This window comes from Entelurus aequoreus, linkage group LG10 (genome assembly GCF_033978785.1).
Source record: "Entelurus aequoreus isolate RoL-2023_Sb linkage group LG10, RoL_Eaeq_v1.1, whole genome shotgun sequence".
Taxonomy (NCBI): Eukaryota; Metazoa; Chordata; class Actinopteri; order Syngnathiformes; family Syngnathidae; genus Entelurus; species Entelurus aequoreus.
The window spans coordinates 66,142,356-66,165,271 of record NC_084740.1 but is presented as its reverse complement, the minus strand read 5'-3'; the positions used below and the strand labels follow the sequence as shown (position 1 = coordinate 66,165,271).

General features: G+C 44.0%; 4 protein-coding genes across 4 annotated transcripts in view; 1 reads left to right on the top strand and 3 right to left on the bottom strand.

The window, feature by feature from the left end:
• The window catches only part of fhip1b (FHF complex subunit HOOK interacting protein 1B), a 716,414-nt gene that overhangs the window by 435,992 nt on the left and 257,506 nt on the right, over nucleotides 1-22,916 (top strand). The window lies entirely within an intron of this gene.
• LOC133658073 (olfactory receptor 10J4-like) lies at nucleotides 6,388-7,311 on the bottom strand. Its single transcript, XM_062059687.1, has one exon. It carries the CDS (start codon nucleotides 7,309-7,311, stop codon nucleotides 6,388-6,390), a length of 924 nt encoding a protein of 307 aa, XP_061915671.1.
• On the bottom strand, nucleotides 15,388-16,311 carry LOC133659189 (olfactory receptor 10J4-like). The gene has a single exon (XM_062061926.1). The coding sequence runs from the start codon at nucleotides 16,309-16,311 to the stop codon at nucleotides 15,388-15,390; it is 924 nt and encodes a 307-aa protein (XP_061917910.1).
• LOC133659188 (olfactory receptor 10J4-like) lies at nucleotides 20,057-20,980 on the bottom strand. The gene has a single exon (XM_062061925.1). The coding sequence runs from the start codon at nucleotides 20,978-20,980 to the stop codon at nucleotides 20,057-20,059; it is 924 nt and encodes a 307-aa protein (XP_061917909.1).

The following is a 22,916-nucleotide window of genomic DNA, read 5'->3' as shown; positions in this document are numbered from 1 at the left end:
CTCACCTGCAGAAAACGCTGAAGAGACCATTCGGACGTAACAGAGACCAACCAGTGAGGCTATGCCAAGTGAAACCTCTCACTCTAACACTTAATTAGTGTTGACAGTTTAGGGTTTTAGCTGAATGAGTTCTAGCAGCACGGCGAAACAGGGGTGGGTGCATGTGCCTCACAATACGAAGGTCCTGGGTTCGATCCCCGGGCTGTGGGTCTTTCTGTGTGGAGTTTGCATGTTCTGTTGCATGATGGGTTCTACATGTAAAGCGACTTTGGGTACTTAGAAAAGCGCTATATAAATCCCAGGTATTATTATTATTTTCCCCGTGATTGTGTGGGTTCCCTCCGGGTACTCCGGCTTCCTCACAACTCCAAAGACATGCACCTGGGGATAGGTTGATTAGCAACACTAAATGGTCCCTAGTGTGTGAATGTTGTTTGTCTATCTGTGTTGGCCCTGCGATGAGATGGCATCTTGTCCGGGGTGTACCCCACCTTTCGCCCAAATGCAGCTGGGATAGGCTCCAGCACCCCCCGCCTTCCCCACGACCCCAAAAGGGACAAGCAGTAGAAAATGGATGGATGGATGGAGTCCTAAAGCCGCAGCCAGGCCCGTTGCAAGCGAGTAGGCAAACTGGGCAATTGCCTAGGGCCCCAATCTGTCATTGGGGTCATGTATTTAAATGGAACAGCATTAACAATTTTCATTCAGTCATCGGAAAAAACAATGACATGACATATGTCGGAAGCCCCCTTGAGGCGCCCGTTCCAGCAGCCAAAAGTGTCCATATGCACAATGACACTCAAATTGTGTCCATGCACTAAATTCGTCCAATTTCTCAAATAGTTCGGCTCTAAATAAGCCTCCTACAATCCATGGAAACGCCTTAATCCAGGGGTGTCCAAAGTGCGGCCCGGGGGCCATTTGCGGCCCGCGGGTAATATTTTAACGGCCCCGTGGCACATTCTAAAAATACGATTAAAAAAAATTAAAAACACAAAAAGTGGTATAAAAGAGAAAACAGGTGATATGTAACATTAAAATGTATCAATGTTTATTCTAATAACACAAAGCTGCCATGCAGGCTGTTTCTTTCTTTAAAAAATAATAATGAATCAAAATCAATGTCATTATGAATTATTGACCTATTCAAGGCTCCAATTACGTCACATTAAATATTCCACTTTGAGACATTTTTTTGGGAAAATGTTGCATATTTTGTGTTTGCCATGTAAAAAACTAAGTTTTTTTTTTTTAAAAGGGCCTAAAACGAACAAACAAAAAACATAAACAACAATAAAAGTTCAAATTGACGGATATATCTGAAGTTGATCTTGAGACTATTGTGTTAAAAGTAAAAAAAAAAAAAAGTATAATTTATTCTTTAACACTTTACTGAGCAGGACCCTTTTGGATCTCCAATAATATTAGTGGGACTTTTTTTTTTTTTTTTTTTAAGTGTCATTGCTCAAGAAATAGTGAATCAATGTTGTTATGAGTTATGCTATGAGCTCCAATTATTATAAAATCTCAAATATTCCACTTTAAAATGTTATTGGGGGAAAATATTGCATATTTTGTATTTTTTCCATAAAAAAACAGGGTTTTCTTTGACAAAAAGAGCATACAGCGTAAATCTTTAAAAAAACAACTTTATATTGACAGATAGACCTAATGCTGATCTGGAGATTTAAACCTTGGATAATAATAATAATACTAAATAATGACACATTTCAAATATCTTTTGTACCTAAACCCTTTGGGGTCCCCAGGATCAGGCCTGAGTGGAGGCCTAAATGTATATTTTTTATACATATACTGTATTGGTTTTTAAAATAAAAAATATCAAAATGGCCCCCGCTTGCTTTGATATTTCAGTGTGCGGCATAAATGTGATGTCGCCAGGCTGACCAACAGAAAATGAAAAGCTTAAATAACACAGACATGATTAACAACAGGTGCGTGACTCGAAACGTAAAACAGGTGCGTGACATGACAGGTGAAAACTAATGGGTTGCTATGGAAACAAAACAAGGGAGTGAACAACCAGGAATTAAAAAGCGTCCAAAAAACAAACAGCACATGGCCAAACAAAAACATGATCAACACAGACATGACAGAGCCCCCCCCTTACGGACAGATCCCAGATGTTCAAAACAAAACAAAAAAATGAACAAGAGTCATGGGAGGGCGGGAGGGGGACATGGCGGTGGGTCGCCAGACCAAGTGGCCCCGAATCCACTGAGGCATAGTCATGTAGCGGCGGCAACCTGGGAAGGGCCACATCCGTGGCCGACGAGGAGGTGGGCGCACTTGGCGTGGCGGACGACCAGGTAGCGGCCATACCCGTGGCCGACGAGAAGGCAGGCGCGTCGTCATCGTGGCAGGCGTGGAAACAGCAGACGAAGCAGTCACGGGTGCCATAGACTAATCTGGCGGCGAAGCTTGGCGTGGCGCGTCGGGCGGCGAAGTTTGGCGTGGCGCGTCGGGCGGCGAAGCTTGGCGTGGCGGGTCTTGGTCTTGGCATGGCGGGTCTTTGCCGCTTGGAGGGTCTTGGCCGCTTGGAGGGTCTTGGCATGGCGGTGCTTGGTCTTGGCATTGCAGGTCTTGGTATTGGCATGGGGGGTCTTGGTCTTGGCTTGGGGGGTCTTGGTCTTGGTCTTGGCTTGGGGGGTCTTGGCGTCGTGGAGCTGCGACTGGCGGCGCTTGGCGTCGTGGAGCTGCGACTGGCGGCGCTTGGCGTCGTGGAGCTGCGACTGGCGCCGCTTGGTGTCGTGGAGCTGCGACTGGCGGCGCTTGGCGCCGTGGAGCCGCGACTGCCGGCGCTTGGCGCCGTGGAGCCGCGACTGCCGACGCTTGGCGCCGTGGAGCTGCGACTGCCGGTGCTTGGCGTCGTGGAGCTGCGACTGCCGGCGCTTGGCGTCGTGGAGCTGCGACTGGCGGCGTTTGGCGTGGAGCTGCGACTGGTGGAGCTTGGCGTGGTGGAGCTTGCCGTGGAGCTGCTAGGCATGTTGATAGCCTTGAAGCAGGGCGTGGAGCAGGTGGAGGAGGCATAGCTGGGGCTTTCGGCTTAGCAGGCCGAAAGACTGGTGGTGGTGGCCGTGCTGGAGGCTGTGGCTTGGCAGGCTGAAGAACTGGTGGTGGCGGTCGTGCAAGAGGCTGTGGCATGGCATGACGATGAGCGACCCCACCTGAACAGTTCCCAGCCCTATCCCCCACCTCAAGGAGCGGATACCAGACGCGCTCCCCGCTGTCTGGAACAGTCTTTTGGGGTGGGTGGAGGGAGGTCAGGAGAGGGGCAAAATCCTCCCCTCTAAATTGTCCAAAAAGTCTTTCTTCCCCCCCCCACCTGGGCTCTTGTGGGTGAAAAAAAATGTGTGATTTCGGCGTGGCTTGAGTCCTGGGGGGCGGGGCATGGAATTTGGGTGGCTTGGATTGACAGGATAAAGAATTTGGAAAAAAAATCTCCAGGTCTCTGGCGTGCTCCTTGAGCTGCCAGGCTGGCTGACTTCCATCTCCGCCCGGAGGGGGAGGAGCCCGCGGGAGTGGTGCATCCTGTCCACTCGCGGAAGTCTTTCCTCTTCCTTGGTGACGTTTCCGGGACGGGAGCGACGCAGCGATCGGCACCAGCTTGCCTCTGGGCCACCACATCATCCCCCTGCGCTCCCTGGGGGAAAAGCGCAGTGTTTCCGCCTCCATAGCTCGCAGGACTTCCCACGCTCCCTCATCCAATCTTGCGGAAAAACTTTTTAGCTGGCGACATCTATAAAGACGAGGACTGTGGTGTGGTTTGTTTTCCCATGGTGCAAAGGATTTGGAGCGGAAACGACGTGAAGGTAATGACATGATTTAATTTACTCAAAAAAGTACAAAAAAAAGGGCGCGCACAAGGCGGGGAACAAACTTGGCTAATAAAACAAAACTAGCACAAAGGCAGAACTATGGAAAAAAGGAACAAACAAAAAGTGCTCACAGCGGAGGTGCAAAACTTGGCTAATGAAAACAAAAGACTTGCACAAAGGCAAAAAACTATGAACATGAAACAAAACTTACTTGGCAAGGGACTGTGAACATGGCATGAAGAAGCGTGAACATAAAGTGTGCAGAGCATAAATGTGATGTCACCAGGCTGACCAACAGAAAATGAAAAGCTTAAATAACACAGACATGATTGACAACAGGTGCATGACTCAAAACGTGAAACAGGTGCGTGACATGACAGGTGAAAACTAATGGGTTGCTATGGAAACAAAACAAGGGAGTGAACAACCAGGAACTAAAAAGCGTCCAAAAAACAAACAGCACATGGCCAAACAAAAACATGATCAACACAGACATGACAAGTACTTGTAAGGTCATTATTAAACGTACAATTTTTGGAAGATCTGACTCCAATCGAGCTATGACGACATCAACTAAAACTAAACAAAGGAAGATGAAAAAAACCATCAGGTGAGGTAAACATGTCTCTGCAGCTTTTTTCCTGACTTCTACACACCTGTGATAAGTTATTATTAATTATCTTTATGTACGTAAAAAGGATGAAAATCACAGGAACAACAACAGCCCTTTGAGACACTTGTGATTTAGGGCTATATAACTAAACATTGATTGATTGATTGAACAACAGCAGTCATCATGATAAACAAACCACGGTGCAATGGACGCCGAGTGGGTCTGACATACGTTTACTTGACTTTGTTTTCATTATTCACTGCTATTGTTCTATTGTGCACATAACAATGTTGTTCTTGTTTAATAACATTCATATATGAAGTTAAGAGTGAGTAGTTCTGTGCGGCCCCTTTAAGTGACCAAAGGTGGGGGTTTGTTGTGACCGCCATTTTGAGTCGCATTTTAGGTAAAAACATACTTCTCTTTGTGTGATTAAACGACACACATGTCTGTGTGTCAAAGCTATCTCAAGTTGTCTTGCTTTTGCATTACAAGCGCAACTATATGGACAAATATGATACAAAAAGTGATTGCAAAGAACAGTTAGTAAAGTAAAAATTAACAACACGGAAATTACAATGAACATTATTGTACAACAAGTGGAAAAATACAAATAACAATAATTACCTTTATTATCAACAATACAATTGATTAATTTGCAACAATACTTATATGTAATGAATGATTTAATTACTAAAGAAAGCAGGTAAATGGATGGGAAGAAAGAGAAGTGAACTGTATTAACCTTGTAGATTGTTATTGTATCAATAGGTCAATAGCGTGCCATGTTTAATCCAGTTTCCCCTAGGGGAACAACGTTTTTAAATCCAAGTCAAATTTAATTTGAGCCATGTTTTTTTTTTTTTATCAAAACAAATTTATGGGGGAAAATGTTTTTCAATAATTGATTTTCTTGCAAAATAACAATTTCAACATACATTTGAAAATCTTCCCATAACAGTTCCGACCAAGATTTAACAGAGTATGACTGCTTTACAAGACCAGTTTTATCACTGCTTGGCACGGTGACAAAATCAGTGGAAATTAGCCATTTTGATCTTATCAGTGACAGAGCAGGAAGGGACTAGGGAATATGTCTGCGATACAATTTCAAATGAAGTGCCCGGTGGTTCATTAACTGGCATTTTACATGTGCTTCTTCACACAAAAATGTATATGGAGGGGCCTGCCACTGAGGCTTGTTACAGAAAGCAGCTGAAGACACATTTGGCAACACGTTCCTTTTTAGGGAGAGAAAATAATAGAGAATGTGTGACAATACATGGATGGCTTATGCAGTGATAAAGGTAAAATTGAATTTAGTGTTACAATGCACAAATATATGTGTTATAAAAGTATGCGCACATAAGTACATTTATTGAAAATAAAGAGATTATCGGCAAGGCAACGACAAGTTTATTTATAGAGCACAATTCATACACAAGGAATTTTAAAGGGTTTTACAGAAAATTACAAGAAGCCATAAAATAAAATAAAAATCACAATTCAAATTAAAATGTGAGTTGTCATATGCACAATTGAAATTATAGTTACATTTACAATAAATTAGTACAGAAGTTGAAAGTGACAACCAATGTATAAATGTGTCAATAAATGCAGGATATTGATTTAGCAATAACTTAATGTTGATAAAGCAATACAATTATTCATATAAAATGACAACAGACAGCATGGCTCTTCGCTTCCTTTTTCTTCCATATATACATCTTATAAACACCATATAATGATGTGAATGACTTTTCTTAAAGAATCACTTGGGAAAATAAAGACTTCAATCCTATGTCTATGGATGTTGTCACTCACCCGGGTCATTGTGTTCTCAGGGCATTCAAACGATCACAACTGGACTGTTTGGTTTGTCTTAGAAGACGTTTCCCCTCTCATCCAAGTAGCGAACAAGTGGGATCATTTTCCTTAGTGCACCAGTTGATAAAACAATCTCTTGATGTGTTTCCAAATTTCTTTCATTTTCACTCCATAAATGATTGGATTGAACAAAGTATTATACACAACTATTTGTAAAGTCATTAATAAACGTACAAGTTTTGAAAGATCTGACTCCAATCGAGCAATGATGACATCAAACAGACACAAACAAGAGAAGCTGAATAAAACCATCAGGTGAGGTAAACATGTCTCTGCCGCTTTTTTCCTGACTTCTGCACAACTGTGATAAGTTATTATAAATATCTTTATGTACGTAAAAAGGATGAACATCACAGGAACAACAACAAGATTCATCATTATAAGCAAACCTTGAGCTTTGAGAAATGCTGATTTTACACAGTGAAGCTTCAACATTGTATTGTTACAAAAAATGCCTTTTGTTGTAAAGTCACAAAGTTTTTGTTGAGAATTAATCAAAGTTGGCACTACAACCTCAGATGCAGGTAGAAACCAGGCCAAAGTCAAGAGGACAACAACAGTTCTTTTTCCCATGATAGTTGGATACTGCAGAGGTTTGCAGATAGACACATACCTGTCATAAGACATGGCTGACAGCAGTAAGAAGTCTGAAGCACCAAAAGAATAATAGAGAAAATATTGAAACAGACAAGCAGGATAAGAGATGGTCTGTTTTTGAGATAAGACATCAATGAAAAGTTTGGGGTAGATAGCAGTGCTAAACAAAAGAGAGTTGAGTGACAAAGCTGCAATGAAAATGTACATAGGCTCATGAAGGTTCCTGTGGATCCAGATTAGACATATAATGGTGCAGTTAGTGCAGAGGATGAGAATATATAATGTCAACAAGATGACAAAGTAAAGATATCTAAACTTGTCCATTTCTACAAAGCCACCAAGAGTTATAAATGTTCCATTGAATTCAGCATCCATCAAGTCCTCCATCAAAAGATGCTGTCATGTCGACAAGCTCCTCCAAGTCTTCACGGTGATGTTGATGGAACTTGTTGTGAGCAGTCAATGCTGAGAAGAGTAAGAAGTCGTCCACCTTATAAGGATGACTCACAGGATGAAGACTGCCTGCGATTGGCCTCTAAGTTGAAGAGGCGTTCTCCTCTTTTACTTTGTAACCCTCCCAAGACTTTAATTTGTAAAATGTGATGCAAACTCATGACAAATCTTGCCTTGGGTTAAAATTTGATATGAGGTGTTGTCCATTAATTGGCATTTTTACATTGATTGATTGATTGAGACTTATTAGTAGATTGCACATGTGCTTCTTGGTGCAAAACATAGCGCTTCCAACACCTGCTGTTCTTCAAGGCCTCCACCTGGTGCATGAACACACCTTTTTCCAATTGGAAATCAGGCCTCATGTTCTCATCCTCTTCACACTCACCTGTGATCAATATATGGATGGCTTTTGCAGTGATAAAGGTGAAAATAGTGTTACAGTATATAAATATATATGAGTTACGGTTAAGTTGATTTATAGAGCACAATTCGTACACAAGGCAATTAAAAGTGCTTTACGGAAATATACAAGATGGCAATATTGAAAAAAAAAAAGAAAAAAAAAGATTAGCATCATAAAAATAATCACAATTCAAATTAAAATCTAAGTGTACAAAACATATTTCCAATTTTCATATGCACAATAAAATGAAATTAAATTTCAGCCTGGATTTTAGATACAATAAACAAATATATACAGAAGTTGAAGTTGAATTACGTTGTATAATGTATCAATAAATGCAGGATATTGACCTTGCAATAACTTAATATTGAAAAAGCAATACAGTTATTAAAATAAAATGACATCAGACAGCATGGCTCTGAGCTACCTTTTTCTTCCATGTATACATCTTATAAACACCATATGATGATGTGAGTGGCTTTTTTAAAGAATCATTTGGGAAAATGAAGATTCCAATGCTAACAAGTGTGATGATATTCTTTGGTTCACCAGTAGACAAAACAATCTCTTGATGTGTTTCCAGATTTCTTTCATTTTCACTCCATAAATGATTGGATTGAACAGAGGATTATACACAAGTACTGTCAAGACGAGGACTGTGGTGTGGTTTGTTTTCCCATGGTGCAAAGGATTTGGAGCGGACACGACGTGAAGGTAATGACATGATTTAATTTACTCAAAAAAGTACAAACAAAGGGCGCGCACAAGGCGGGGAACAAACTTGGCTAATGAAAACAAAAGACTTGCACAAAGGCAAAAAACTATAAACATGAAACAAAACTTACTTGGCATGGGACTGTGAACATGGCATGAAGAAGCGTGAACATAAAGTGTGCAGAGCATAAATGTGATGTCGCCAGGCTGACCAACAGAAAATTAAAAGCTTAAATAACACAGACATGATTAACAACAGGTGCGTGACTCAAAACGTAAAACAGGTGCGTGACATGACAGGTGAAAACTAATGGGTTGCTATGGAAACAAAACAAGGGAGTGAACAACCAGGAACTAAAAAGCGTCCAAAAAAACAAACAGCACATGGCCAAACAAAAACATGATCAACACAGACATGACAGAGTCCCCCCCTTACGGACAGATCCCAGATGTTCAAAGCAAAACAAAAAAATTAACAAGAGTCATGGGAGGGCGGGAGGGGGACATGGCGGTGGGTCGCCAGACCAAGTGACCCCGAATCCACCGAGGCATAGTCATGTGGCGGCGGCGAGTGGAACGCCGCTGCAGCAGGCGAGGTGGGCAACCTAGGAAGGGCCACATCCGTGGCCGACGAGGAGGTGGGCGCACTTGGCGTGGCGGACGACCAGGTAGCGGCCATACCCGTGGCCGACGAGAAGGCAGGCGCGTCGTCATCGTGGCAGGCGTGGAAACAGCAGACGAAGCAGTCACGGGTGCCGTAGACTTATCAGGCGGCGAAGCTTGGCGTGGCGCGTCGGGCGGCGAAGTTTGGCGTGGCGCGTCGGGCGGCGAAGCTTGGCGTGCCGGGTCTTGGTCTTGGCATGGCGGGTCTTGGCCGCTTAGAGGGTCTTGGCCGCTTGGAGGGTCTTGGCATGGCGGTGCTTGGTCTTGGCATGGGGGGTCTTGGTCTTGGCATGGGGGGTCTTGGTCTTGGCTTGGGGGGTCTTGGTCTTGGTCTTGGCTTGGGGGGTCTTGGCGTCCTGGAGCTACGACTCGCGGCGCTTGGCGTCGTGGAGCTGCGACTGGCGGCGCTTGGCGTCGTGGAGCTGCGGCTGGCGGCGCTTGGCGCCGTGGAGCTGCGATTGGCGGCGCTTGGCGCCGTGGAACTGCGACTGCCGGCGCTTGGCGCAGTGGAGCTGCGACTGGCGGCGCTTGGCGCCGTGGAGCTGCGACTGCCGGCGCTTTGCGCCGTGGAGCTGCGACTGGCGGCGCTTGGCGTCGTGGAGCTGTGACTGGCGGCACTTGGCGTCATGGAGCTGCGACTGGCGGCGCTTGGCGTGGAGCTGCGCTTGGCGTGGAGCTGCGCTTGGCGGCGCTTGGCGTGGAGCTGCGACTGGTGGAGCTTGGCGTGGTGGAGCTTGGCGTGGAGCTGCTAGGCATGTTGATAGCCTTGAAGCAGGGCGTGGAGCAGGTGGAGATGGCCTAGCTGGGGGTTGCGGCTTGGTGGCCGAACCGGAGGTTGCGGCTTAGCAGGCCGAACGACTGGTGGTGGTGGCCGTTCTGGAGGCTGTGGCTTGGCAGGCTGAAGAACTGGTGGTGGCGGTCGTGCAAGAGGCTGTGGCATGGCATGACGATGAGCGACCCCACCTGAACAGTTTCCAGCCCTAGCCCCCACCTCAAGGAGCAGATACCAGACGCGCTCCCCGCTGTCTGGAACAGTCGTTTGGGGTGGGTGGAGAGTAGTCAGGAGGGGGGAAAAATCCTCCCCTCTAAATTGTCCAAAAAGTCTTTCTTTCCCCCCCACCTGGGCTCTTGTGGGTGAAAAAACAATGTGTGACTTGGGCTTGGCTTGAGTCCTGGGGGGCGGGGCATGGAATTTGGGTGGCTTGAATTAACAGGATAAAGAATTTGGAAAAAAAATCTCCAGGTCTCTGGCGTGCTCCTTGAGCTGCCAGGCTGGCTGTCTTCCATCTCCGCCCGGAGGGGGAGGAGCCCGCGGGAGTGGTGCATCCTGTCCACTCGCGGAAGTCTTTCCTCTTCCTTGGCGACGTTTCCGGGACGGGAGCGACGCACCGATCGGCACCAGCTTGCCTCCGGGCCCCCACATCATCCCCCTGCGCTCCCTGGGGGAAAAGCGCAGTGTTTCCGCCTCCATAGCGCGCAGGACTTCCCACGCTCCCTCGTCCAATCTTGCGGGAAAACTTTTTAGCTGGTGACATCTATAAAGACGAGGACTGTGGTGTGGTTTGTTTTCCCATGGTGCAAAGGATTTGGAGCGGACACGACGTGAAGGTAATGACATGATTTAATTTACTCAAAAAAGTACAAACAAAGGTCGCGCACAAGGCGGGGAACAAACTTGGCTAATAAAACAAAACTAGCACAAAGGCAGAACTTTATTTTTGAAAACCTCATGAAAACACATTTACACATAATCAGAATCAGAATCAGAATCAGAATCGTTTTATTGCCATTGTTTGAGAACGGGTTCACAAACTAGGAATTTTTCTTGGTGCAAATGTGCGACATAAAACACATATAACACATATTTGGTATAAAAAAAGAGCTGTGACTGAGCTATCAGATAGACTTAGAAGGGATTCAAGGAATTCATGGAGCTGCTGTTAGGAGTTATTGTTCATTTGCCTGATGGCCGAGGGGAAAAAACTGTTCAGGTGGCGGGAGGTGTGGGTCTGGATGGAGCGTAGTCTCCTGCCTGAGGGGAGAGGGGAGAATAGAGTGTGTCCAGGGTGAGAAGAGTCAGCTGTGATCTGACCCACACGCCTCCTGGTCCTGGAGGAGAACAAGTCCTGGAGGGATGGGAGCTTGCAGCCAATCACCTTCTCAGCAGCACGTACGATGCGCTGCAGACTATTCTTATCCTGGACTGTGGCGCCGGGGAACCACACTGTGATGGAGGAGGTCAGGATGGACTCTATGATGGCTGAGTAAAACTGCACCAGCATCTCTGTCGGCACCTTAAGTTTCCTCAGCTGCCGCAGGAAGTACATCCTCTGCTGGGCCTTTTTGATGAGGGAGCTGATGGTCGGCTCCCACTTGAGGTCCTGGGTGATGGTGGTGCCCAAGAAACGGAAGGAGTCCACAATGGGGACGGGGTTGGGAGAGTCAATCAGGGTGAGGGGGGATGGTGGGGCTGTGACTTTCCTGAAGTCCATGATCATCTCCACTGTTTTCTGGGCGTTCAGCTCCAGGTTGTTGAGGCTGCACCAGGACGTCAGCCGGTCCACCTCTCTCCTGTAGGCGGACTCATCGCCATTCGAGATGAGCCCGATGAGGGTGGTGTCATCCGCAAACTTCAGCAGTTTTACGGATTGGTGACTGGAGGTGCAGCAGTTTGTATACAGGGAGAAGAGCCAGGGGGAGAGTACACAGCCCTGAGGAGTACCAGTGTTTGTGGTTCGACTGTCCGAGACAATCTTCCCCAGCCATACGATAAGTGTATGATGCTGCAGGAAACCTCATGAAAACACCTTTACACATAAGTGTATGATGCTGCAGGAAACCTCATGAAAACACATTTACACACACAAGTGTATGATGCTGCAGGTACTTAAAAATGTTACCGTGCTCCCACTGATGGGCTAACCTGGTGCAGAAAAGCAAATAAACAATAAGAAACAACTTGCAAAACCCAGTCCAGATTAGCAGCAGGTACAGTATAAAATCAGAGACAGTTCTTGTTTAGGAAAATGACCATATCCGCCTTCTCAGGCAGGATGCATGAGCGTTCTGGACAGATAGTGTCTCCTGCTGTGGAAAATACACGTTAGCTGGGTGTGGAAGAAGCTTGAACGCATAAATAGGAGAAAGCGAGATCTGACAGCAAAGGATAAGTCTTTTGTTGGTTCCACCGGACCACCACCATGCAGCAGGGTCGTCAGACATAAGTATCGGTGGAACGTCCTGGTACATCTGCAGCTCTCTCTCCACTCGTTTCTTGATGGACATGGAGCTCTGTTATTTCGCGGTTATTTCATTTGTTTTTGTAAAGTAAAGCCACACTTTCGACCGCCGACGCCCGCTATCCATGCTTGAGCTTGACTGACTCGTTCGGCTATGCTAACACTTCCGGCGGTGGGCGCTTCTTTGTTGGTGTTCAGCGGCTTCTTCCTCCGGTTCGGCGGACATATTTTTTTCTGGTCGGCGGACTGGGTATCGAAACTAGGAATCGAAATTTTAACTTTTGAACGATTCCGGGAGAATCGGAAAGTTAGTCCCAGTTCCAATCGATACTCGATACTCGATACTCAACCCTAATCCAGTGATTATACTAAAGTTATTTTCCATTTAACTTCACCAGTTTTAGATTATTTTTATTTTTATTTTCACATTTGCCGTTCAAATACTGAGAAGAGACGGTGCGGTGATCAGCAGCCAGTTGAGGCACGTCACTGATTTGTGCCTCAACATGGATTGTGCACAATGACTCGGCTAACTGCTGAGCTGCTGTGCAGTGAGACTGTATTGCTATATGAATTATATCAGCTAACTAAACTATGGCATAGTTTAGTTAGCTGAGGTATATAATGTACAGTGTATTTTGTCAAAAACTGTATGTGTGTAACGTATTTCTTGTGCTGAGCATTCATAAATCGGCTGCAAAAGACGTACTGGTTGAGGCTCGCAGTAATCCGGCCTCCTGGTGGTAGAGGGCGGTAGTGATCCCAGAGATCATTCCTCGGCCGCGGAAGAAAAAAAAAAAAAAAAAAAAGTTTGCAGAGATTGTTTATTTCCTCTCGCCTGGACTTTTATTAAAAACATGGAGGATTACATATGTAAAATAAAACAGTTTTCTAAACTGGACTTTCAATCGAAGCAGGAGGTAATAATTAAAGGTAGACCAACGGAGCTAAAAGGTTTGCTTTTGACTTCGGGACAGAAGACCCGTTCTTTTCAAACGGTGTGGTACACACGCAAAGGCTGGCTGTGTGGATGTCCAGCAAGAAAGGTAAGACCATAATAATGTTTATTAAATGTGCTTTTTTGTGTGCTACAGTTGTGTAAAGAATGCTGGTATGAGCTTTTAAACATAACCCGTTAACTGCTGCCAATCACATGGTGAATAAGATACTATTTAGGGTTCATATGTTTGTAAATCTGACTGTGATGATGCAGTGCCTCACCAGACATTAACCTCACCGCACGCCACTGGTGCAATGGACGTCGAGTGGGTCTGACATACGTTTACTTGACTTTGTGTTCATTATTCACTGCCATTGTTCTATTGTGGACATAACAATGTTGTTCTTTTTTAATAACATTCATATATGCAGTTAAGAGTGAGTAGTTCAGTGCGGCCCCTTTCAGTGACCAAAGGTGGGGGTTTGTTGTGACCGCCTTTTTGAGTCGCATTTTAGGTAAAAACATACTTCTCTTTGTGTGATTAAACGGCACACATGTCTGTGTGTCAAAGCTATCTCAAGTTGTCTTGCTTTTGCATTACAAGCGCAACAATATGGACAAATATGATACAAAAAGTGATTGCAAAGAACAGTTAATAAAGTAAAAATTACAGAAATTACAATGAACATTATTATACTACAAGTGGAGTAATACAAATAACAATAATTACCTTTATTATCAACAATACAATTGATTAATTTGCAACAATACATATATGTAATGAATGATTTAATTACTAAAGAAAGCAGGTAAATGGATGGGAAGAAAGAGAAGCGAACTGTATTAACCTTGTAGATTGTTATAGTATCAATAGGTCAATAGCGTGCCGTGTTTAATCCAGTTTCCCCTAGGGGAACAACGTTTTTAAATCCAAGTCAAATTTAATTTGATGCATGTTTTTTTTTTTATCAAAACACATTTATGGGGAAAAAAATTGTTCAATAATTGATTTTCTTGCAAATTAACAATTTCAACATACATTTGAAAATCTTCCCATAACAGTTCCGACCAAGATTTAACAGAGTATGACTGCTTTACAAGACCAGTTTTATCACTGCTTGGCACGGTGACAAAATCAGTGGAAATTAGCCATTTTGATCTTATCAGTGACAGAGCAGGAAGGGACTAGGGAATATGTCTGCGATAAAATTTCAAATGAAGTGCCCGGTGGTTCATTAACTGGCATTTTACATGTGCTTCTTCACACAAAAATGTATATGGAGGGGCCTGCCACTGAGGCTTGTTACAGAAAGCAGCTGAAGACACATTTGGCAACATGTTCCTTTTTAGGGAGTGAAAATAATAGAGAATGTGTGACAATACATGGATGGCTTATGCAGTGATAAAGGTAAAATTGAATTTAGTGTTACAATGCACAAATATATGTGTTATAAAAGTATGCGCACATAAGTACATTCATTGAAAATAAAGAGATTATCGGCAAGGCAACGACAAGTTTATTTATAGAGCACAATTCATACACAAGGAATTTTAAAGGGTTTTACAGAAAATTACAAGAAGCCATAAAATAAAATAAAAATCACAATTCAAATTAAAATGTGAGTTGTCATATGCACAATTGAAATTATAGTTACATTTACAATAAATTAGTACAGAAGTTGAAAGTGACAACCAATGTATAAATGTGTCAATAAATGCAGGATATTGATTTAGCAATAACTTAATGTTGATAAAGCAATACAATTATTCATATAAAATGACAACAGACAGCATGGCTCTTCGCTTCCTTTTTCTTCCATATATACATCTTATAAACACCATATAATGATGTGAATGACTTTTCTTAAAGAATCACTTGGGAAAATAAAGACTTCAATCCTATGTCTATGGATGTTGTCACTCACCCGGGTCATTGTGTTCTCAGGGCATTCAAACGATCACAACTGGACTGTTTGGTTTGTCTTAGAAGACGTTTCCCCTCTCATCCAAGTAGCGAACAAGTGGGATCATTTTCTTTAGTTCACCAGTTGATAAAACAATCTCTTCATGTGTTTCCAGATTTCTTTCATTTTCACTCCATAAATGATTGGATTGAACAAAGGATTATACACAAGTATTTGTAAAGCCATTATTAAACGTACAAATTTTGGAAGACCTGACTCCAATCGAGCAATGATGACATCAAACAGACACAAACAAGAGAAGCTGAATAAAACCATCAGGTGAGGTAAACATGTCTCTGCCGCTTTTTTCCTGACTTCTGCACAACTGTGATAAGTTACTATAAATATCTTTATGTACGTAAAAAGGATGAACATCACAGGAGAAACAACAAGATTCATCATGATAAACAAACCATAAAAGGTAAGAAATGCTGATTTTTCACAGTGAAGCTTCAACATTGTATTGTTACAAAAAATGCCTTTTGTTGTAAAGTCACAAAGTTTTTGTTGAGAACTAATCACAGTTGGCACTACAAGCTCACATGCAGGTAGAAACCAGGCCAAAGTCAAGAGGACAATAACAGTTATTTTTCCCATGATAGTTGGATACTGCAGAGGTTTGCAGATAGACACATACCTGTCATAAGACATGGCTGACAGCAGTAAGAAGTCTGAAGCACCAAAAGAATAATAGAGAAAATATTGAAACAGACAAGCAGGATTAGAAATGGTCTGTTTTTGAGATAAGACATCAAAGAAAAGTTTAGGGTAGATAGCAGTGCTAAACAAAAGAGAGTTGAGTGACAAAGCTGCAATGAAAATGTACATAGGCTCATGAAGGTTCCTGTGGATCCAGATTAGACATATAATGGTGCAGTTAGTGCAGAGGATGAGAATATATAATGTCAACAAGATGACAAAGTAAAGATATCTAAACTTGTTCATTTCTACAAAGCCACCAAGAGTTATAAATGTTCCATTGAATTCTGCATCCATCAAGTCCTCCATCAAAAGATGCTGTCATGTCAACAAGCTCCTCCAAGTCATCACGGTGATGTTGATGGAACTTGTTGTGAGCAGTCAATGCTGAGAAGAGTAAGAAGTCGTCCACCTTATAAGGATGACTCACAGGATGAAGACTGCCTGCGATTGGCCTCTAAGTTGAAGAGGCGTTCTCCTCTTTTACTTTGTAACCCTCCCAAGACTTTAATTTGTAAAATGTGATGCAAACTCATGACAAATCTTGCCTTGGGTTAAAATTTGATATGAGGTGTTGTCCATTAATTGGCATTTTTACATTGATTGGTTGATTGAGACTTTTATTAGTAGATTGCACATGTGCTTCTTGGTGCAAAACATGGCGCCAGACCAAGTGGTCCCGAATCCACCGAGGCATAGTCATGTGGCGGCGGCGAGTGGAACGCCGCTGCAGCAGGCGAGGTGGGCAACCTGGGAAGGGCCACATCCGTGGCCGACGAGGAGGGGGCGCACTTGGCGTGGCGGACGACCAGGTAGCGGCCATACCCGTGGCCGACGAGAAGGCAGGCGCGTCGTCATCGTGGCAGGCGTGGAAACAGCAGACGAAGCAGTCACGGGTGCCATTGACTAATCAGGTGGCGAAGCTTGGCGTGGCGCGTCGGGCGGCGAATTTTGGCGTGGCGCGTCGGGCGGCGAAGCTTGGCGTGGCGGGTCTTGGTCTTGGCATGGCGGGTCTTTGCCGCTTGGAGGGTCTTGGCCGCTTGGAGGGTCTTGGCATGGCGGTGCTTGGTCTTGGCATGGGGGTCTTGGTCTTGACATGGGGGGTCTTGGTCTTGGCTTGGGGGGTCTTGGTCTTGGCTTGGGGGGTCTTGGCGTCGTGGAGCTGAGACTGCCGGCGATTGGCGCCGTGGAGCTGCGACTGCCGGCGCTTGGCGCCGTGGAGCTGCGACTGCCGGCGCTTGGCGCCGTGGAGCTGCGACTGCCGGCGCTTGGCGCCGTGGAGCTGCGACTGCCGGCGCTTGGCGCCGTGGAGCTGCGACTGCCGACGCTTGGCGCCGTGGAGCTGCGACTGGCGGCGCTTGGCGTCGTGGAGCTGCGACTGGCGGCGCTTGGCGCCGTGGAGCTGCGACTGCCGGTGCCTGGCGCCGTGGAGTTGCGACTGCCGGCGCCTGGCGCCGTGGAGCTGCGACTGCCGACGCTTGGCGCCGTGGAGCTGCGACTGCCGGCGCTTGGTGCCGTGAAGCTGCGACTGCCGGCGCTTGGCGTGGAGCTGCGACTGGCGGCGGTTGGCGTGGAGCTGCGACTGGTGGAGCTTGGCGTGGTGGAGCTTGGCGTGGAGCTGCTAGGCATGTTGATAGCCTTGAAGCAGGGCGTGGAGCAGGTGGAGGTGGCCTAGCTGGGGGTTGCGGCTTGGCAGGCCAAAAGACCGGTGGTGGTGGCCGAACCGGAGGTTGTGGCTTAGCAGGCCGAAAGACTGGTGGTGGTGGCCGTGCTGGAGGCTGTGGCTTGGCAGGCTGAAGAACTGGTGGTGGCGGTCGTGCAAGAGGCTGTGGCATGGCATGACGATGAGCGACCCCACCTGAACAGTTCCCAGCCCTAGCCCCCACCTCAAGGAGCGGATACCAGACGCGCTCCCCGCTGTCTGGAACAGTCTTTTGGGGTGGGTGGAGGGAGGTCAGGAGGGGGGCAAAATCCTCCCCTCTAAATTGTCCAAAAAGTCTTTCTTCCCCCCCCCCACCTGGGCTCTTGTGAGTGAAAAAAAAAAGTGTGACTTGGGCGTGGCTTGAGTCCTGGGGGGCGGAGCATGGAATTTGGGTGGCTTGGATTGACAGGAAAAAATAATTTGGAAAAAAAATCTCCAGGTCTCTGGCGTGCTCCTTGAGCTGCCAGGCTGGCTGTCTTCCATCTCCGCCCGGAGGGGGAGGAGCCCGCGGGAGTGGTGCATCCTGTCCACTCGCGGAAGTCTTTCCTCTTCCTTGTTGACGTTTCTGGGACGGGAGCGACGCACCGATCGGCACCAGCTTGCCTCTGGGCCACCACATCATCCCCCTGCGCTCCCTGGGGGAAAAGCGCAGTGTTTCCGCCTCCATAGCGTGCAGGACTTCCCACGCTCCCTCGTCCAATCTTGCGGGAAAACTTTTTAGCTGGCGACATCTATAAAGACAAGGACTGTGGTGTGGTTTGTTTTCCCATGGTGCAAAGGATTTGGAGCGGACACGACGTGAAGGTAATGACATGATTTAATTTACTCAAAAAAGTACAAACAAAGGGCGCGCACAAGGCGGGGAACAAACTTGACTAATAAAACAAAACTAGCACAAAGGCAGAACTATGGAAAAAATGAACAAACAAAAAGTGCTCACAGCGGAGGTGCAAAACTTGGCTAATGAAAACAAAAGACTTGCACAAAGGCAAAAAACTATAAACATGAAACAAAACTTACTTGGCATGGGACTGTGAACATGGCATGAAGAAGCGTGAACATAAAGTGTGCAGAGCATAAATGTGATGTCGCCAGGCTGACCAACAGAAAATGAAAAGCTTAAATAACACAGACATGATTAACAACAGGTGCGTGACTCAAAACGTGAAACAGGTGCGTGACATGACAGGTGCAAACTAATGGGTTGCTATGGAAACAAATCAAGGGAGTGAACAACCAGGAACTAAAAAGCGTCCAAAAAACAAACAGCACATGGCCAAACAAAAACATGATCAAGCCAGACATGACAAGTACTTGTAAGGTCATATGTCTGCGATAAAATTTCAAATGAAGTGCCCTGTGGTTCATTAACTGGCATTTTACATGTGCTTCTTCACACAAAAATGTATATGGAGGGGCCTGCCACTGAGGCTTGTTACAGAAAGCAGCTGAAGACACATTTGGCAACACGTTCCTTTTTAGGGAGAGAAAATAATAGAGAATGTGTGACAATACATGGATGGCTTATGCAGTGATAAAGGTAAACATTAATTTAGTGTTACAATGCACAAATATCCATCCATCCATCCATTTTGAGGTCGCGGGGGGTGCTTGAGCCTATCTCAGCTGCATTCGGGTGGAAGGCGGGGTACACCCTGGACAAGTCGCCACCTCATCGCAGGGCCAACACAGATAGACAGACAACATTCACACTCACATTCACACACTAGGGCCAATGCACAAATATATGTGTTATAAAAGTATGCGCACATAAGTACATTTATTGAAAATAAAGAGATTATCGGCAAGGCAAGGACAAGTTTATTTAAAGAGCACAATTCATACACAAGGAATTTTAAAGGGTTTTACAGAAAATTACAAGAAGCCATAAAATAAAATAAAAATCACAATTCAAATTAAAATGTGAGTTGTCATATGCACAATTGAAATTATAGTTACATTAACAATAAATTAGTACAGAAGTTGAAAGTGACAACCAATGTATAAATATGTCAATAAATGCAGGATATTGACTTAGCAATAACTTAATGTTGATAAAGCAATACAATTATTCATATTAAATGACAACAGACAGCATGGCTCTGAGCTTCCTTTTTCTTCCATGTATACATCTTATAAACACCATATGATGATGTGAATGACTTTTCTTAAAGAATCACTTGCGAAAATAAAGACTTCAATCCTATGTCTATGGATGTTGTCACTCACCCGGGTCATTGTGTTCTCAGGGCATTCAAACGATCACAACTGGACTGTTTGGTTTGTCTTAGAAGACGTTTCCCCTCTCATCCAAGTAGCGAACAAGTGGGATCATTTTCTTTAGTGCACCGGTTGATAAAACAATCTCTTGATGTGTTTCCAGATTTCTTTCATTTTCACTCCATAAATGATTGGATTGAACAGAGGATTATACACAAGTATTTGTAAAGTCATTATTAAACCTACAAATTTTGGAAGATCTGACTCCAATCGAGCAATGATGATATCAAACAGACTCAAACAAGAGAAGCTGAATAAAACCATCAGGTGAGGTAAACATGTCTCTGCCGCTTTTTTCCTGACTTCTGCACAACTGTGATAAGTTATTATGAATATCTTTGTGTACGTAAAAAGGATGAACATCACAGGAACAACACCAAAACTCATCATTGCAAACAAACCATAAAAGGCAAGAAATGTTGATTTTACACAGTGAAGCTTAAACATTGTATTGTTACAAAAAATGCCGTTTGTTGTAAAGTAACAAAGTTGTTGTTGAGAATTAACCACAGTTGGCACTACAACCTCAGATGCAGGTAGAAACCAGGCCAAAGTCAAGAGGACAACAACAGTTCTTCTTCCCATGATAGTTGGATACTGCAGAGGTTTGCAGATAGACACATACCTGTCATAAGACATGGCTGACAGCAGTAAGAAGTCTGAAGCACCAAAAGAATAATAGAGATAATATTGAATTAGACAAGCAGGATAAGAAATTGTCTGTTTTTGAGATAAGACGTCAAAGAAAAGTTTGGGGTAGAGAGCAGTGCTAAACAAAAGAGAGTTGAGTGACAAAGCTGCAATGAAAATGTACATAGGCTCATGAAGGTTCCTGTGGATCCAGATCAGACATATAATGGTGCAGTTAGTGCAGAGGATGAGAATATATAATGTCAACAAGATGACAAAGTAAAGATATCTATACTTGTCCATTTCTACAAAGCCACCAAGAGTTATTAATGTTCCATTGAATTCCGCATCCATCAAGTCCTCCATCAAAAGATGCTGTCATGTCGACAAGCTCCTCCAAGTCATCACGGTGATGTTGATGGAACTTGTTGTGAGCAGTCAATGCTGAGAAGAGTAAGAAGTCGTCCACCTTATAAGGATGACCCACAGGATGAAGACTGCCTGCGATTGGCCTCCAAGTTGAAGAGGCGTTCTCCTCTTTTACTTTGTAACCCTCCCAAGACTTTAATTTGTAAAATGTGATGCAAACTCAAGACAAATCTTGCCTATGGTTAAAATTTGATGAGGTGTTGTCCATTAATTGGCATTTTACATGTGCTTCTTGGTGCAAAACATGGCCCCCACGGATTGCGGGGCCCTACACTACGTATATGGAGGGGCCTGCCACGAAGATTTGTAACAGAAAGCAGCCAAATATGTTCATTTTTCCCTTCTGCTGATGTCGTTACACTTTTTTTCGTTGGCTCGGCGTCATCGTGATTCATCCATGATCAATGATTTATGATGGCGCTTCCAACACCTGCTGTTCTTCAAGGCCTCCACCTGGTGCATGAACACACCTTTTTCCAATTGGAAATCAGGCCTCATGTTCTCATCCTCTTCACACTCACCTGTGATCAATATATGGATGGATTTTGCAGTGATAAAGGTGAAAATAGTGTTACAGTACATAAATATATGAGTTAGGGTTAAGTTGATTTATAGAGCACAATTCGTACACAAGGCAATTAAAAGTGCTTTACAGTAATTTACAAGATGGCAAAAATGGAAGAAAAAAAAAAATTAGCATCATAAAAATAATCACAATTCAAATTAAAAGCTAAGTGTACAAAACATATTTCCAATTGTCATATGCACAATAAAATGAAATACATTTTCAGCCTGGATTTTAGATACAATAAACATAAATAAATACAGAAGTTGAAGTTGAATTACGTTGTATAATGTATCAATAAATGCAGGATATTGACCTTGCAATAACTTAATATAGAAAAAGCAATACAATTATTGATATAAAATGACGTCGGACAGCATGGCTCTGAGCTTCCTTTTTCTTCTATGTATACATCTTATAAACACCATATGATGATGGGAAGGGCTTTTTTAAAGAATCACTTGGGAAAATGAAGATTCCAATGCTAACAAATGTGATCATATTCTTTTGTTCACCAGTTGACAAAACAATCTCTTGATGTGTTTCCAGATTTCTTTCTTATTCACTCCATAAATGATTGGATTGAACAGAGGATTATACACAAGTACTTGTAAGGTCATTATAAAACGTACAATTTTTGGAAGATCTGACTCCAATCGAGCTATGACGACATCAAATAAAACTAAACAAAGGAAGATGAATAAAACCATCAGGTGAGGTAAACATGTCTCTGCAGCTTTTTTCCTGACTTCTACACACCTGTGATAAGTTATTATAAATATCTTTATGTACGTAAAAAGGATAAAAATCACAGGAACAACAACAGCAGTCATCATGATACACAAACCATGGTGCAATGAACGTCGAGTGGGTCTGACATACTTTTACTTGACTTTGTCTTCATTATTCACTGCCATTGTTCTATTGTGCACATAACAATGTTGTTCTAGTTTAACATTCATATATGCAGTTAAGAGTGAGTAGTTCTGTGCGGCCCCTTTAAGTGACCAAAGGTGGGGGTTTGTTGTGACCGCCATCTTGAGTCGCATTTTAGGCAAAAACATACTTCTCTTTGTGTGATTAAACGGCACACATGTCTGTGTGTACATGCATGTGGAGGAGTTGGGGTTCGGCGCACCCCTCATTGCCTCGTCGGCCGGCACGGATTGCGGGGACTGCGGTCTGGTGGCCTGCCAGGCTTTTATTCATTTTTTATCATTATTATTATTATTATTATTTTATTTATTTATTTATTTTTAATTAATTTTTAATTTTAATTTTTATTATTTACTTATT

What these genes read in the sequence shown, in the direction of transcription:
- LOC133658073 (XM_062059687.1), bottom strand. Translation starts at nt 7,311, where the DNA reads ATGGATGCTGAATTCAATGGAACATTTATAACTCTTGGTGGCTTTGTA.
- LOC133659189 (XM_062061926.1), bottom strand. Translation starts at nt 16,311, where the DNA reads ATGGATGCAGAATTCAATGGAACATTTATAACTCTTGGTGGCTTTGTA.
- LOC133659188 (XM_062061925.1), bottom strand. Translation starts at nt 20,980, where the DNA reads ATGGATGCGGAATTCAATGGAACATTAATAACTCTTGGTGGCTTTGTA.